This window comes from Psammomys obesus, unplaced genomic scaffold (assembly GCF_907164565.1).
Source record: "Psammomys obesus unplaced genomic scaffold, mPsaObe1.curated_primary_1811, whole genome shotgun sequence".
NCBI lineage: Eukaryota > Metazoa > Chordata > Mammalia > Rodentia > Muridae > Psammomys > Psammomys obesus.
Window position 1 is genome coordinate 26,666,636 of NW_026596040.1, and position 13,201 is coordinate 26,679,836.

At 45.6% G+C, this 13,201-nt stretch overlaps 1 protein-coding gene across 2 annotated transcripts; it reads left to right on the forward strand.

Moving 5' to 3' along the window:
- Positions 1-326: 326 nt before the first annotated feature.
- Positions 327-12,587, forward strand: Grp (gastrin releasing peptide). 2 transcript variants are annotated; one of them, XM_055622804.1, is made up of 3 exons: positions 327-655; positions 6,583-6,827; positions 12,250-12,587. In XM_055622804.1, the coding sequence occupies exons 1-3, from the start codon at positions 511-513 to the stop codon at positions 12,280-12,282; spliced, it is 423 nt and encodes a 140-aa protein (XP_055478779.1). In that variant the 5' UTR covers positions 327-510; the 3' UTR covers positions 12,283-12,587. The 2 variants fall into 2 exon arrangements, with proteins under 2 accessions (XP_055478779.1, XP_055478778.1); XM_055622803.1 differs by having other exon boundaries at positions 328-655; positions 12,229-12,587.
- Positions 12,588-13,201: the final 614 nt, after the last annotated feature.

Consider the following 13,201-nt stretch of genomic DNA (forward strand, 5'->3'; position numbering starts at 1 on the left):
GTGTTTACTTAACTAGCTCTGCACACAGAGCACATCTCCCTGTGCTATCCTGCATCTGGCAGAGCAAGTGAGGCGGCTGCTGCTGCTGCTGCTGCTGCTGGGAATGGACAGGGGCAAAGCAGGGGTTCAGCACAGCACACCACGTTGGAGAAGGCGTCTAGGATGGCAAAAATTAATCAGATGGGACCAGGAGGGAAAGGGAGATGGGTCAAGGAACACTCAGCCTTTCATCACTTGCTGTAGATGGATGGTTTCCCGGCCAGGCATCTGGGAGCCCGGCTCGCTATAGGGAGACGTCAGTGCTCTCAGGCCCCGGGTGGAAGAGCCCCCAGCCCCTCCCGCGCAGGCTTCCTTTATATAAAGTCCGGGCCTCGTGGAGTCTGCAGCAGCGGCGCTCGCTCGAAGCGGCGGTAGCAGAGCTCCTTGGAGCTGTCCTCCTGTCGCTGCTGCTCCGCCGGGACAGCGCACTGTCAGCCTAGCCCAGAGCTCCGAGGGCTTTCCGCCGGGACCATGCGAGGCTCCGAGCTCCCGCTCTTGCTGTTGGCACTGGTCCTCTGCCAGGCGCCCAGGGGGCCGGCTGCCCCAGTGTCGGCAGGTACAAGCGGAAGCACGGTCCTGGCCAAGATGTACCCGCGCGGCAGCCACTGGGCTGTGGGTAAGTGTCCCGACTGTGAGAGCCCAGGGCTCTTCTCCTCTGAGGGTCTAGTTAGCTAAGGGGAACCTCTCTCTCCATCTCAGCATTTTGCTTGGGAGTTTGGCTTGTCTCCTTTCCTTCTACTGAAACACTTACTCAGCTCTCCCCCAAACTCAATCCCACCTTCTCTTGTTCTGGGAAATCGGATAGATCCCTTGCCGGTGGCTGAATGGCCCCCAGATCCCTTTTCTCTCTCTTCGCACCTGTGAGCATCTCTAGCTCAAAGCTGTCTCCCCAAACCCCTCAATCCCGTGTGCAGCTCACCTCTCCTCTGCACCTGCCCACTCCCTCCTAGGCCGGCCTCTGTCTGGCATGGGTCTGCTCACAACTTTGGGGAGCGAGGTCCCCTAAGTGAATTCCGGATCCTAGTCCAGCCTGGTGAGCTGGACTCCCACCCATGTGGGCTGGAATCCCGACTGAGTGGTGCACAGAGCAGAACCGCAGGGTATGGAGACCTGGGTACAGCGCCCCCCACCCCCGCCTGGGTTCAAGTACTCTCCTGAGTTTTCTCACCCCTGCAACTCTCTTTGAAGCAATGCTCTTTCCCTGGTCTTTAGCTTCGCCGACCCTCACTCTCTGCCCTGGCAGATTTTAGGGCTCATGCCTGCTCTCTAAGCTTACCTGGGCCCCGCTGCCCAAACCCCAGGCATTTGTCCATCTCTTAGACCCACACCATCATCCTCTACTCTCTCTTCTTCCTGACTTCTGCCAAGAAGCCCTGTTTCCTGGACACAGGCTTCTGATTGCAGCCTAGCTGAAGAGGACTGTTGCGCAGTGGCTGTGGAGTGGGGCCGGGTCCTGGCTCTGAGGAACACAGCCTCCCAGAGCTTTCCTGAAACTGGGAGGCCAGCAGCAGCTAGCAGGTTGGCACTCATCTATCCAACGCAACATCACCTGGAGCTTTGGATGCTGCAGCTCCCGGGATCGTCTCTGGACATCACGTCTTCCCAGGCAGGCACCACCTCCAAGAAATGCAGAGTCCAAGGTCTCCTGACCTTTTGCCACTCCAGTCAATCGCGACTACGTCATATTTCCTGGGAAACTGGTGCCTTCCCTAAAGAGCTTAGGGAGAGAGAGGAGAGAGATTTCTTAGCCAGATATATAGAAACAGGGAACAGTGTGTTGGAGAGCAAATTACAACCAAGTCTCAGATTCTAGGTGCCAGAATAAGGATGGATTTTTGGGGAAGGAATGAGGCTGGAAACTCTGGACTTCCATGTTGTGCTTTGGCAGAGAGTTCAAGAGCACTGGGTTGGCATCCTATAGTTTTGGGAGGCCTTGCTAAAAGTCCCAGAACTTGTGGCCTCTGAGAGTCACTAGGATCCTATGAGACTGGACAGAGAGTGGAGTGCAGGTTGATGTGCGAGAAGCAAAGAAAGAGGTTGTTGAAGAGCCCAAAGTTGGAGCTGCTGATTGTTAAAAAGGGATCCTCAGGGCCTAGATTAAAGATCCATTGTCTGATCCAGCCACCAATTAGTGGGCAGGGAGGGAGAATGGATACCCCGGACTCCCTTTAGTTTGCTCTCCTCCCTACCGTCACACAAGAAGAGTGCATGTTCCGTCAGTCAAGCCTTGAAGACTAAAAGCACAACAGAGGTGGGTTGGAATCTAGTGTCGTGTCTATGGAGCAAACCAAGCTGAAGCCGACCCACTGTAGTTAGGGCGCACACATGTCCTGGGATATTTAGGGAACTTCCTTTAGTCACCCTGCATAGTGGTACCATGAACATTTAAACAATTTTATTCTCAAATTTATTCTTCATATATATATATATATATATATATATATATATATATATATATATATGAAGAATATATATCGCTGTGGGGGAATGGAACGCAGGGCTTCTGCACATAAAAAAAGCCCTCTAAACTGAGCTACAATCCCAGTCCATATATGGACAGTCTGCCTAAAGTGCTCCACCTGCCCTCCACCTTCCTATGAAGTCCAGTGTTTGAGAAAAACAACTGTGTTTTGGACAGGCACTATTGAAAGATGAGTGATGTGAGAGGTTTAACTTTGGTCTCAGTTTATCATAAATCATTGCCCATTCTCCCCAGTTCCCGAAGACACACAACTTAGAGTTGTTTTTATTCAGTCTTGTTTGAATTTTGGTGGTGCTAGGACTGAGCCCATGCTAGCAAAAGCTCTGTCACTGAGCTATGTCATCCATATTTTCCCTTTTTGAGACAGGGTCTCATGGGGTAGCCCAGGCTAGCCTTGCATTTGTGGTCCTCCTGCCTCAGCTTTTGTGTTGCTGGGGTCACAGGCATTTAGCATCATGCCTGGTTTAGTTGCACCCTAGGACTAAACCGGTATTATTGTCCACAAGGAAACTGTCAGTGCAGCTCTCTCAGACAGGCAATTCTTCCAGCTAAAAGAAGCAACAGAAACTCAATCAATAGCCTGACAACTTCCCACACTTCCCTTGTAGGGCTTCGTGTTCGTGGGAATATTCCGTGTATGTGATGAAAACAGACGTCAACACAAAAACTAGTGACTACTCTCTGTGCTTCCCCAAAATGCTCGTATTGCAGCTCTCACTTTGATGTGTAGCAGGACTTGGCAAGCCCAATTGGGTGACATGAGAGCAGACCGGCATTCATTGCAGGGACACATCAAAGACTGGAATTTACAGTGTGTGCTCTAAAGACTAGCTTTTCCATCTTCCATTTCCGTGTGTGTGTGTGTGTGTGTGTGTGTGTGTGTGTGTGTGTTATCCATTGGGGTGTGTCTTCAAGTCTGCATGTGTGTGTAAGGGGAGGGGAGTGCCTAGAATCATCCTTGATCACTCCTTGACTTGATTCATCGGGACAGGGTCTCTCAACTAGATCCAGAGCTCGCAGATGTGGGTAGTCTAGCTAGGCAGCTTGCTTCCACCTCCTGAAGCGGGGATTATTGGCAGGCCACCAGGCCCCACGCATCATTTACATGGGTTCTGGGGATCTGGACGCTGGTCATCACACTTGCATTGACAAGTGGTCTAACCACTGTGCCATCTTCTCTGTCTTATAAATACTATTTCTTAGAAGCACATAATACTTATATCTTAATGGGTTTTTATTTTCTGAAATCAAGGTAGTTTTCTAGTTTCAACTCTAAAGAAATTAATTTAAATTTCAAACCTGTGCTTTAGTGGTATATCATATATAAATTTAAAGTCACAAAAGCTTCTTTTTTTCATTAAGGGCAAAGCTTTATTATTATTATTTAAAAAGCTTGTCCTTTCTCTTTATTGAGATCTCCATTATGAGTGACAGATGATGATAGGAGATGAAGCAGAAGTGGGTATCGTGTCCATGTTACCATGGAGATGATCATTTGGTTGACAGTAGCGAGCTCAAAATGAAGTAGGACCCAGGGAATGTGTGTTTCCCCGGGATGTCATAGATGGCGCACTTCCTGTGATAACTGGCATGTGTGTCAGGAAGCGGGCAATTGAACCATGTACGGCCAGCAGGCAAGTACTGACACTCAACCTAGTGTCACAAGGATCTATGTTAAATCAACAATAAGCTGGGCAGTGGATCTATTTTGCCATGAGAGTGAAGTCTATAAATACATTCCAACATGGCAAAACGGAGGTCTCTGTGAAAACATCTCCATCACCCTACTGTCTTATCGGCAATGATTCTTCCCTCATTTTCTGCATCCTAACTAGATGACAGGCAATCGGAGATTCCAAGAGTTACTGAGGTAATTACTGTGAGCATCAGGGTTCCAGGGCCATCTTCTAGTCATCATGATTCAATTTCCTCCATGGAACTAAAGCTGACGACACACCAGCTTTCCTGGGAAGTTGTGCGACTTAGTCACCATGAGGGCCAAACTCATGGCAATTTAGTGGGCAGCTGAACCCCAGGTTGACCCAGCTGGGGATCGAAACAATGTCAGACTTGGATCCTTCATTTGGGACCTTGTCCTTAACAAGGTCTTTAAGTAGTGTGAAATCCCTTCCAAGCGACTTGGCAAGCTCACTCGAAATAGCACTTGAAAACTGCCTAATGTTCACAATTAAATTTTCAAGTCACATGATATCATGGTATGCTGTTACATGATCCTTGCTCACTCAAAAATCTCATTTGAAGACTGCCTAATATTAGCAGAATTAAAATTTTCAAGTCACATGACATCGGATACACTGATACAAGGTTCTTGCTCCTCTTTGGAAGATTAGCTATTTGTAAATCATGTTTTTATCTCCAAACCCCAGGATGAGGCTCCACTGCTTTAAAACCTGGGGAACCAGCAAGACAACTCCAAATAACATAATGGAGTAGAAACTTGACCCTTGGCCTTGTTAGAGTTATAGAACCTATGCTTATGTGTAGGGTTTTTTTTTTTTTTTTCTCATTTCATGACCCTACTATGATGTTAATCAAATGGAAGGATTCACACTCAAGCATTCTGCAAACTACCAATTGCAGTTCACATGACAGTCATGCTGAGGGTGAACAGTGCTGCTGCTGCAAAAGGCCTCTTTCCTTTTCAAGCCGGAGACAGTTCCTCAAGTTTAGACAGTCCCTCAAGTTTTATTCCTGCTATGTTTCCCTTGACTCTGTCTAACGCCAGTAAGTGCTGGAACCACGAGACTTTTGTTTTTCCGCCCGCTTTAACTCAAAAGTACTGAAGGATTGTTAATAGCAGAAAACTCTGTGTCAGAGAAATTGGGAATGGAGGAATCCCAAGTGGGTCCATTGAAAAGATGAGAGTCTTAAGAACTTGGACCTGGCTGGGTGTGGTGGTGCATCCCTTTAATACCAGACCCCAGTAGGCAGAGGGAGGTAAATCTCAGAAGTTTGAGGCCAGCTGGGACTACACAGTGAGAATCAGTTTCAAAAATGAACAAATAAACAAAACAAAAATATGTGAACTTCTGGTCACCCAGCTGGATGAGCTGAGTTCAACTGCTGGAACCCACGTGATAGAAGAGAAGAACCAACTCCCACAAGTTACACTGACTTTCATACATGCACTGTGACACACACACACACACACACACTGTTAAAAAAAAAAAAAGAATGCAGACCTGAGGTTGGTCACCCACTTCTTAGATATGTGAATATCCCTGTTTTCAGTACTCTGGCCTCCTTTATAACATTAACTGATTAATTACTTTATAAGGCAGGCACATATGTCTAAAACTGCCAAGAGATTCTCAGAGATCCAGGAGAAACCCCCAAAATTGATGTGGCTGCTGGATATCTGTCAGAACTTGTTTTTCAACTTGTTTTTTATTACCTTCTTAACCCTCCATCACTTCTAGGTGAGGTTTTCTAGATTCAATTTCAGCTAAAATTCAGAGAAAGTTTAAATCAAAGATTCCTTTGGTACAATTGTACTACAGATAAGAGAAAGGCAACATTAAAAAAAAATCATACAAAGAAACACATCAAGACTTTTATTTTCAGCAAAAACTTGAAATTGGTGGTGGGAGATGCTGGGATTCTGCCTTTCAGTTGGACACACAGAATTGATGGGACTTTTTGCTTGGAAGCTTTCTTAGACACGGTTTGCCCTGGCCTGTTCCTTTCATAGTTGATAACACTGAAGTTCGGGGTACTACAGCACTTGTCTGAGGCCACCCCGCTAGTTACTAGAGGTAAGTAGCAAAACCTAGGCCCCCTGAATCACACGCAGATTGGAATTTCGCTCAGTGTACTGCACCTTTTGAACAAACAGTAAAGTCCATGTTTATTATGTTTTATTGTATAGATTAACTCCTGCTAGTAAAATAGTGCTGTTTATTCTGCATTTGCTGGGAAGCAGAGCCCACTCTGCCAGTGTCCATTTCAGTATACTCCTTCTTTCGTTCCGCTCAGTTAGATCTGTGGCATCCTGAGTTTTCTTTCTTTTTCTTTTCTTCTTCTTCTTCTTTTTTTAATAGGACACTTAATGGGGAAAAAGAGCACGGATGATTCCCAGTCCCTGTATGGGTCTGACAGAGATGGCCTGAAGGAGCAACTGAGGGGCTACATGCGCTGGGAAGAAGCTGCACAGAATTTGCTGGGTCTCCTGGAAGCCTTGGGTGACAGAAGCCCTCAGCCACTTCAGCACCCGCCTCGGGGTGATCTCCAGCCTGCTTGGGATCCCGAGGATGGCAGCTACTTTAATGATGCTCAAAATAGAAAGGTGAAACAAACAAGCTTCAGATGAGGGGTGGGAGGTGGTTGATTAGGAGAGCATAAAACTGCTTATTCTGCATGCTGGTGACTTTTCCCATCACTGTACAAAATACCCGACCAAAAGCAATTTGAGAAAAGATAGGTTTAGTGCGGCTCACAGTATAAGGGTACAGTCTGTTACCCCGGGGAAGGTGTGATAGCAGGACCATGCGTGTGTGTGTGTGTGTGTGTGTCGCAGAAATAAATGGCGCTGGTACACTCTTTCCTTTCCCCTTTCAGTCTATCCAGGACCCTACCTCATATTGATGCCACCCACACTCAGGGTAGGTCTGCCCAGCTGTTAAACTCTGTCAAAAAGCCTCACAGGCACGTGCAGAGGAGTGTCCAGGTCAATTTGACAACATAGAAGTCTTCATGTTGCTACAGCAAGGCAACACCCATGAGTGCTAAGCACTCATATTCAGTTTCCATGCTAGCTTCTTCTCTGTTGATAGAATAAAGCTTTTCTCTTAGAAGAAAAAGCTAAGTTCCAAAGTTTGGTTTAGGAGGTTTATTAGTAATTTTGCTTACGTGAAGCAGTGATTATGGGCTTCATGAGTTTCTGTTTATTTGTTGCCTAGGCTTGCCTCTCACTGGAGATGGTTCTGCCTCAGCCTCCCAAATGCTTAGGATTATAGGTGTATGCCACTGTGTCTGACTTCTTACCTGGATATTTTTGTAGTTAGGAAGCCTACAGACAGTATTTGAATAAATTCTTGTGGCTTAAGAGATATGTTAATTTTTGATATGCACTAGAGGAAGAAAGGTGCTGTTTGCAGATGTTTTCTTTTCAGAGAAGCTTGTTCTTGTTTATATACAAAGTTTAATTTTTCCCCTCTTTATTCCAAGATTGAATAATTCGAATTGCATTCGAATATCCAAAACTCAGTGAGGATATCTGAAGCCAGCTGACTTATTGGTATATAATAATACCAAAGTGGTAATGTTCAGATACAAAGATAGCAAAGAGACTGGGTTTTATGGAAAGCAAGGTAGGCGAAAATGAGGTGATTATCTCATTTTTAATACATGTACAGTAGAAGGTAAAAGAGGCTTGGGGCTAGCTTTTTTTGGAGGGATGATTTCTGTCTCACTTTCTTCCCATCCGCTGGGGATTTTTGATGTAAAATGCAAAGTAACATCTCTTTTGTTGCATGAAACACCTAGAGAGAAAGCCTTTAGTGGCTTTTATTCAGAAGAAAAAAATCTAGATCAATTCAACCAATAAAGAAGTCAGTACCAATGGTATTGTTAATCGTGTTGCAGGTGTTAGCTGATCAGCTTCCTTCTTTGTCAAAGGCTCACCTGCTCTGGGGCGCTGTGAACTTGTACCTGACCTCTCAGCCCCTACCTGGCCATGCTTCTTCTTGGTCAAATGCTTTCCTGGAGTGGGATTTAATAACTACGTAGTTCTAAGTTATTTGAAGAACACAAAGAAAAAATAATCACTACTCCAATGCCCTCAAAGATAAATTTCTACAAGCATCAAAATGCATTTGCTCTTTTAGTTCATTCTTAGAACACTCCGGACACATACAGCTGTGATATGCATCTCCAGTGCTCAATTTTCCTTAGAAATTAAAGAAAGGAATATTTATATTTTGGGTGGTTTGCCAGCCTAAATGCTTGCACACCACCTATGTGCCTGGTACTCTTGTAGGTCAGAAGAGGATGTCTGATTTTCTGGAGCTGGAGTTACAGGTGGTTGTGAGTTTCCGTATGGGGGCTGGGCCTCAAACCCTTGTCCTCTGGAAAGGTAGTCAGTCAGTACTCGGTAACTGCTGAGCCATCTCTCTGGCTCCTACAGTGCTTCATTTTCCTAAGTGAACAGCAGGATCCAGTTGGAGTTGCTTTATCCCCTGAACTTGGCTCTGCCAATCACTGAACTCCTAAAAAATTCCAGTCCTTTCTCAAGGGCCCCAAATGTCCCATATTCAAGCAGAATATTCAAAGCTTTGAAGGATTATGAAAGAATAGTTCCACAGAGGTCTCTGTGTGGCAACATTATAGGATGGATTGAGAGGGCAGTCATGGAAACTGGCTGCTTTAGAATGGACACTACTTCTAACACTATAAAAAGCCCCTCCCCCTTAAATCTAGCGAGGCCTTGTTTTTTGATTTATCTTTTTCTGTGCTGTTCCCCCTCCAAGTTAAAAAGCCCGTCATCCCGTTTTATTCCACCTCAAGTTGAATAATTAGCTTTTGCACATGTTGGTCCTGTTGGTCCTCTAGGATACATTTCCCAGAGATGTGAAAAACAAACTTAAGAGTGAGTTTAGTCTTCACAGAGAGCAAAAACAGTTTTATTGTTTCACTTGCTTTGGACATATTGCCTCAATGAAAATATGTCGTTGTGAAAATTGAAACCATTTTATAATTACCTTATTCAAAAAAGAAAGAGTGCTGAGAGACCTGCTCTATTAGAAATCCATATGTCTCCCAGTGTTGGAGAGAAGTTTAATGATCTAGCCGAGAACTCCCAGAACGAGCTGCCGGAGCTCTCTGAGGCTGGAGGACTCTGTTTAAAATGACAAACTCTGCACACAGCTCCCCTCTCTCACTGCAGCCATAAAACACCGAGTCCTGTTGCCAACTTGCCCAGAGCTGCAGTTAGAAACTGAGCATTTCCTATAGTTTGATGGCGAAGATATTTTACTTAATTCAGAGCGGTGTGCGGGAATGTGTACTGCTGTAGACTTCCAGATCGTCGCAGACAGGCCCTAGAGCTTTGCTAGCAAGCATGGCCAGACACACTGAAGTTAACACTCTTCTTCTCCTCCTTCTTTCCCATTCCCTTTTCTCCAATCTTTTAATGCTATCCTGAAAATAATGGAACTTCTACCCCGTGGTTTCTATAGCATGAGGTATGTTCAGATCAGTTCAGATCAATTCAGATCCAGGACCTAACCCATAGCCTCGGACATGGTTGTGGAATATACTGAGAGTCAGGGAAGGATTTTTTTGTAATGTAGGCCCTGGTCATTGCTCTTTGCAGCTGTTGTCTTTTCCCTTTATTTGTGGACATGAACACAGGGGTTGGGAATGAACTTCCAGAGGCTGTTCTAGAAAGAAATGGATATGTGGGTTTGCCTTTTTTTTTTTTTTCTCCTTTCTTTCTTTTTTTGAATCTTGTTATTCAGTTCAGGCAGTCCTGCACTGGTGATCTTCCTACGTCAGACTCCCATGTAGTTAAGATTACAGGCATGCACCACCATGCCCAGCCTTTGTCTTCATTTTAAAGGGAGCCTTCTTATTGTCTGACTAAATCAATGTAAGCCATAGGAAGAGGTTTGGGTTTTTTGTTTGTTTGTTTGAAATTTTCCTGCGATGGTCAGCTTTAATTGTCAACTTGACACAATCTAAAAGTACCTGGAAAAAAAAGAGTCTCAGTGAGGGACTGATTACATCGGCTGGCCTGGGGGCGTGTCTTAAAGTGATTGTGTTGATCAGGTTAATAGCTGTGGGAAGACCCAGCCCACTGTGGGTGCTGCCATTTTCTAGGAAGGGGTTCCTGAGCTGTGTGAGTGGAGAAATCAAGCTGAACACAAGCAAGCAAACATTTCTCTCTGCTCTCAGCTGTGGGTGTGATGTGACTAGCAAAGCTCCCCCCTTGACTTCTTTCCTATGATGAAGTGTAACCTGGGGTTGTGAGCTAAAATAAACCTTTTTCTCCCCAAGTTGCTTCCCCCCCACCACTATTCTGGTTTTATTTTTGTTGCTGTGATAAGTACCACGATGAAAAGCAACTCGGAAAAGGGAAAGAAAGAGCTTATTTGACTTACATGTCACTCGCAGTCCATCACTGGGAAAAGCCAAGGCAGGAACCTGGAAGCAGGTTGACGAAGAGATCATGGAGGAGGCACATGGCTGTCCTGGCTTGCTTCCAGGCGCATAGTCAGCCACTTTCCTAATAGAGCGCAGACCCTCTTGCGCTGGATTGCTTTGCCAACAGTGAGCTGATCCCACCTTCATGAATTACCAGTCAAGAAAATGCCTTCCCCCTCATGCCCACAGGTCATTCTGATGGAGGCAATTCCTCGGTTGAGGCTTCCTCTCCCCAGGTGTGTCGACTTTACAACCAAGATTAGCCATCACACTCGGGATACTTTATCAGAGTAACAGAAATTAAACTAGAGCGGTTCCCAGGGGAGTTTCATGTAGAAAGCAACATAAATCGAGAACTGATGACTCTCCAATGACCCCCAACAACCTCTGTGCAGGAAGAGTGTGACCACCTCAGCACCTCTGTCTGCTGGACTCCAGCCTTGGCTAACTCAGCTTTCTTCTCCCCCTGTCCTTTCTACTTGGCTTTCTCTTTCCTGGGCTGAGCTAAAACTTTCAACTCGACACTTTCAGATAGTGGGATGGGCCGGGGTTCCTCCTCATCCTCAGCTGGCTCCTCTTATGGCCGTGGGGTCATTTGGTAGGAGAGATGCTGAAATCTAAAGGCTGGTAGTCATGGGGTTGCAGCCTTGGTGCTGAGACAGGAAGGTAAAGCTAATTGGCTTATGTGGGAATCCATCCCCAGCCCAGGGCTCATTAGCATCTGCTGCACACAGTGAGCTTCAGAGTAGGAACCATTTGCCTAAGAATAGCAATACTTCCCTCATTAGAAACAAGTGACCAGTCTGGAATTGGGGGAACTAAATTGCCAAAGGATCTTGGGGAGGGTAATAAACTCTTGACTGGGTTGAAAATAATAAGAGCTAGTTTCTCATCTCTTTGGGTAAAAGTTGCTGTAACAGAATTAAAAATTTTTTTTTAACTGTAACTACTTTTCCTTTATTTTCAGTGAAACTGAGCATAAGCCACAGCAAGCCACAGACAATAAATTTAGAATGTAGGTGGAGACCCAAATGATGAACTCCATTTCTTGAGGTGCCTACACTGCTACCATTTCCTGGTTCAGTTTGCAGTGCACGGATTAGAAAACAAAACAAAACAAGCTTTGACTGGTGCAGCACAGTGTTGGTGGTGGAGGGGGATAGCATTGCATGGAGCCCTCTTCTCCTTCCCCGGCTCTGAGAATAATAAATAAAGCCTTCAACTTCCAACAGTGGGCTAAAACACACCCAAGGAAACAGATTAGAAGCTTAGCAGAGGTCACCTGAGGCCCTCCAGTTCCCAGGTGGTGGGAGAAGTTACCTTGTTTCTCAGGAGTATGAGTGCTTCCCTAACACTGTGTTTAGAGTCTTGTGAAGGCAGAACACAGGCCTCCTCATCAGAGTCAGGAGGTTCGGGTGTTGACCCAAGAATTTGCCTTTCTACCTCGTGATGCTGATGGGCTGGAGGGGAGGGTTTTGCTGCTACCATTAGACTTTTCCCTCATTCACAAGTGTGTGTAACTATCCCTAATGTATCTCTTTAAGCTGGTGGACTCTCTGCTCCAGGTTCTCCAGGGGAAGGAAGAAACTGCCAGCTGAAGGGACAATGACAAGGGCAGCTTCCAAGGAGCAAAACAAAACCCTTCAGAGACTGCATTCTGCCAACATCAATTCTACTGGACCATCAACAAGATTTTCTTTTTGCAATTTACTTTACTATTCTTGTCTCTTTCAACCGTGACTAAATTCATGATTTTCAAGCAGCATCTTCCGGTTTGAACTTGTCTCTGTGAGCAACTACCTAGAAAGAGCTTTCCGATGAATGCTTTCTCCAGCTAGGCTTTTTGTTGATTGGATTCAGGGCTCCAATCTGCTACAATTCACAATAAAAGCTTACTTAATCACATTGTCTGAAGGGCACCCTGTCCTCCTTATTTCATCTCCAAGTGAAAAGACAGGATGGCAGAGCTCAAAAGTCACTTTGACAGTACACTTGGGTGTTCGCTGATTAAGGCAGGAGGGATCACCCGCGGTCACCTCTGAGGGCTGCTTAGTGAGTTCTTTTACTGAGTAAAGTCCTCAGGTGGGCTGGAGATGGAGGCCGGCCTTCTCCAGCACTTGCTGAGTCCCTCTTCTTCAGTCCTTACTCTGGACAACAATGTGTGTTGCTGATGCTACCACATATTGCTCAGGATGGTTCCATGAGCTGAAACTGCTCACTTTTCTTTACCGGACAAGGAGACAAAGGACCGCAGACTTTCCCAAGGTCACATGGTCCATGGAACTAGAAACCAAACACACATTTTCTGTGTCACTCCATTTTAAACCTCCCTTCAGCATATGTAGCAGGCAATACCGTTTGTTTTTGTTTTTATGAGAGGAGTAGTAGCTAGCCAGGCTAGATACACTCAGCTTTCCCTTAAAATGAAAAGAAGAATTCAGGAGGTTTCCTGTTTTCGAAGAATGTGGCCTGGCTGTCCGTGCACACTCCCCAGCCCCATTTTTATCATGACATTTG

Excerpts from the sequence above, each read along its gene's own strand:
- Grp (XM_055622803.1), top strand. The coding sequence starts at position 511 with ATGCGAGGCTCCGAGCTCCCGCTCTTGCTGTTGGCACTGGTCCTCTGC. Across the intron at positions 656-6,582 it reads CGGCAGCCACTGGGCTGTGG|GACACTTAATGGGGAAAAAG; the intron begins GTAAGTGTCCCG and ends TTTTTTTAATAG. Across the intron at positions 6,828-12,228 it reads ATGATGCTCAAAATAGAAAG|CTGGTGGACTCTCTGCTCCA; the intron begins GTGAAACAAACA and ends TATCTCTTTAAG.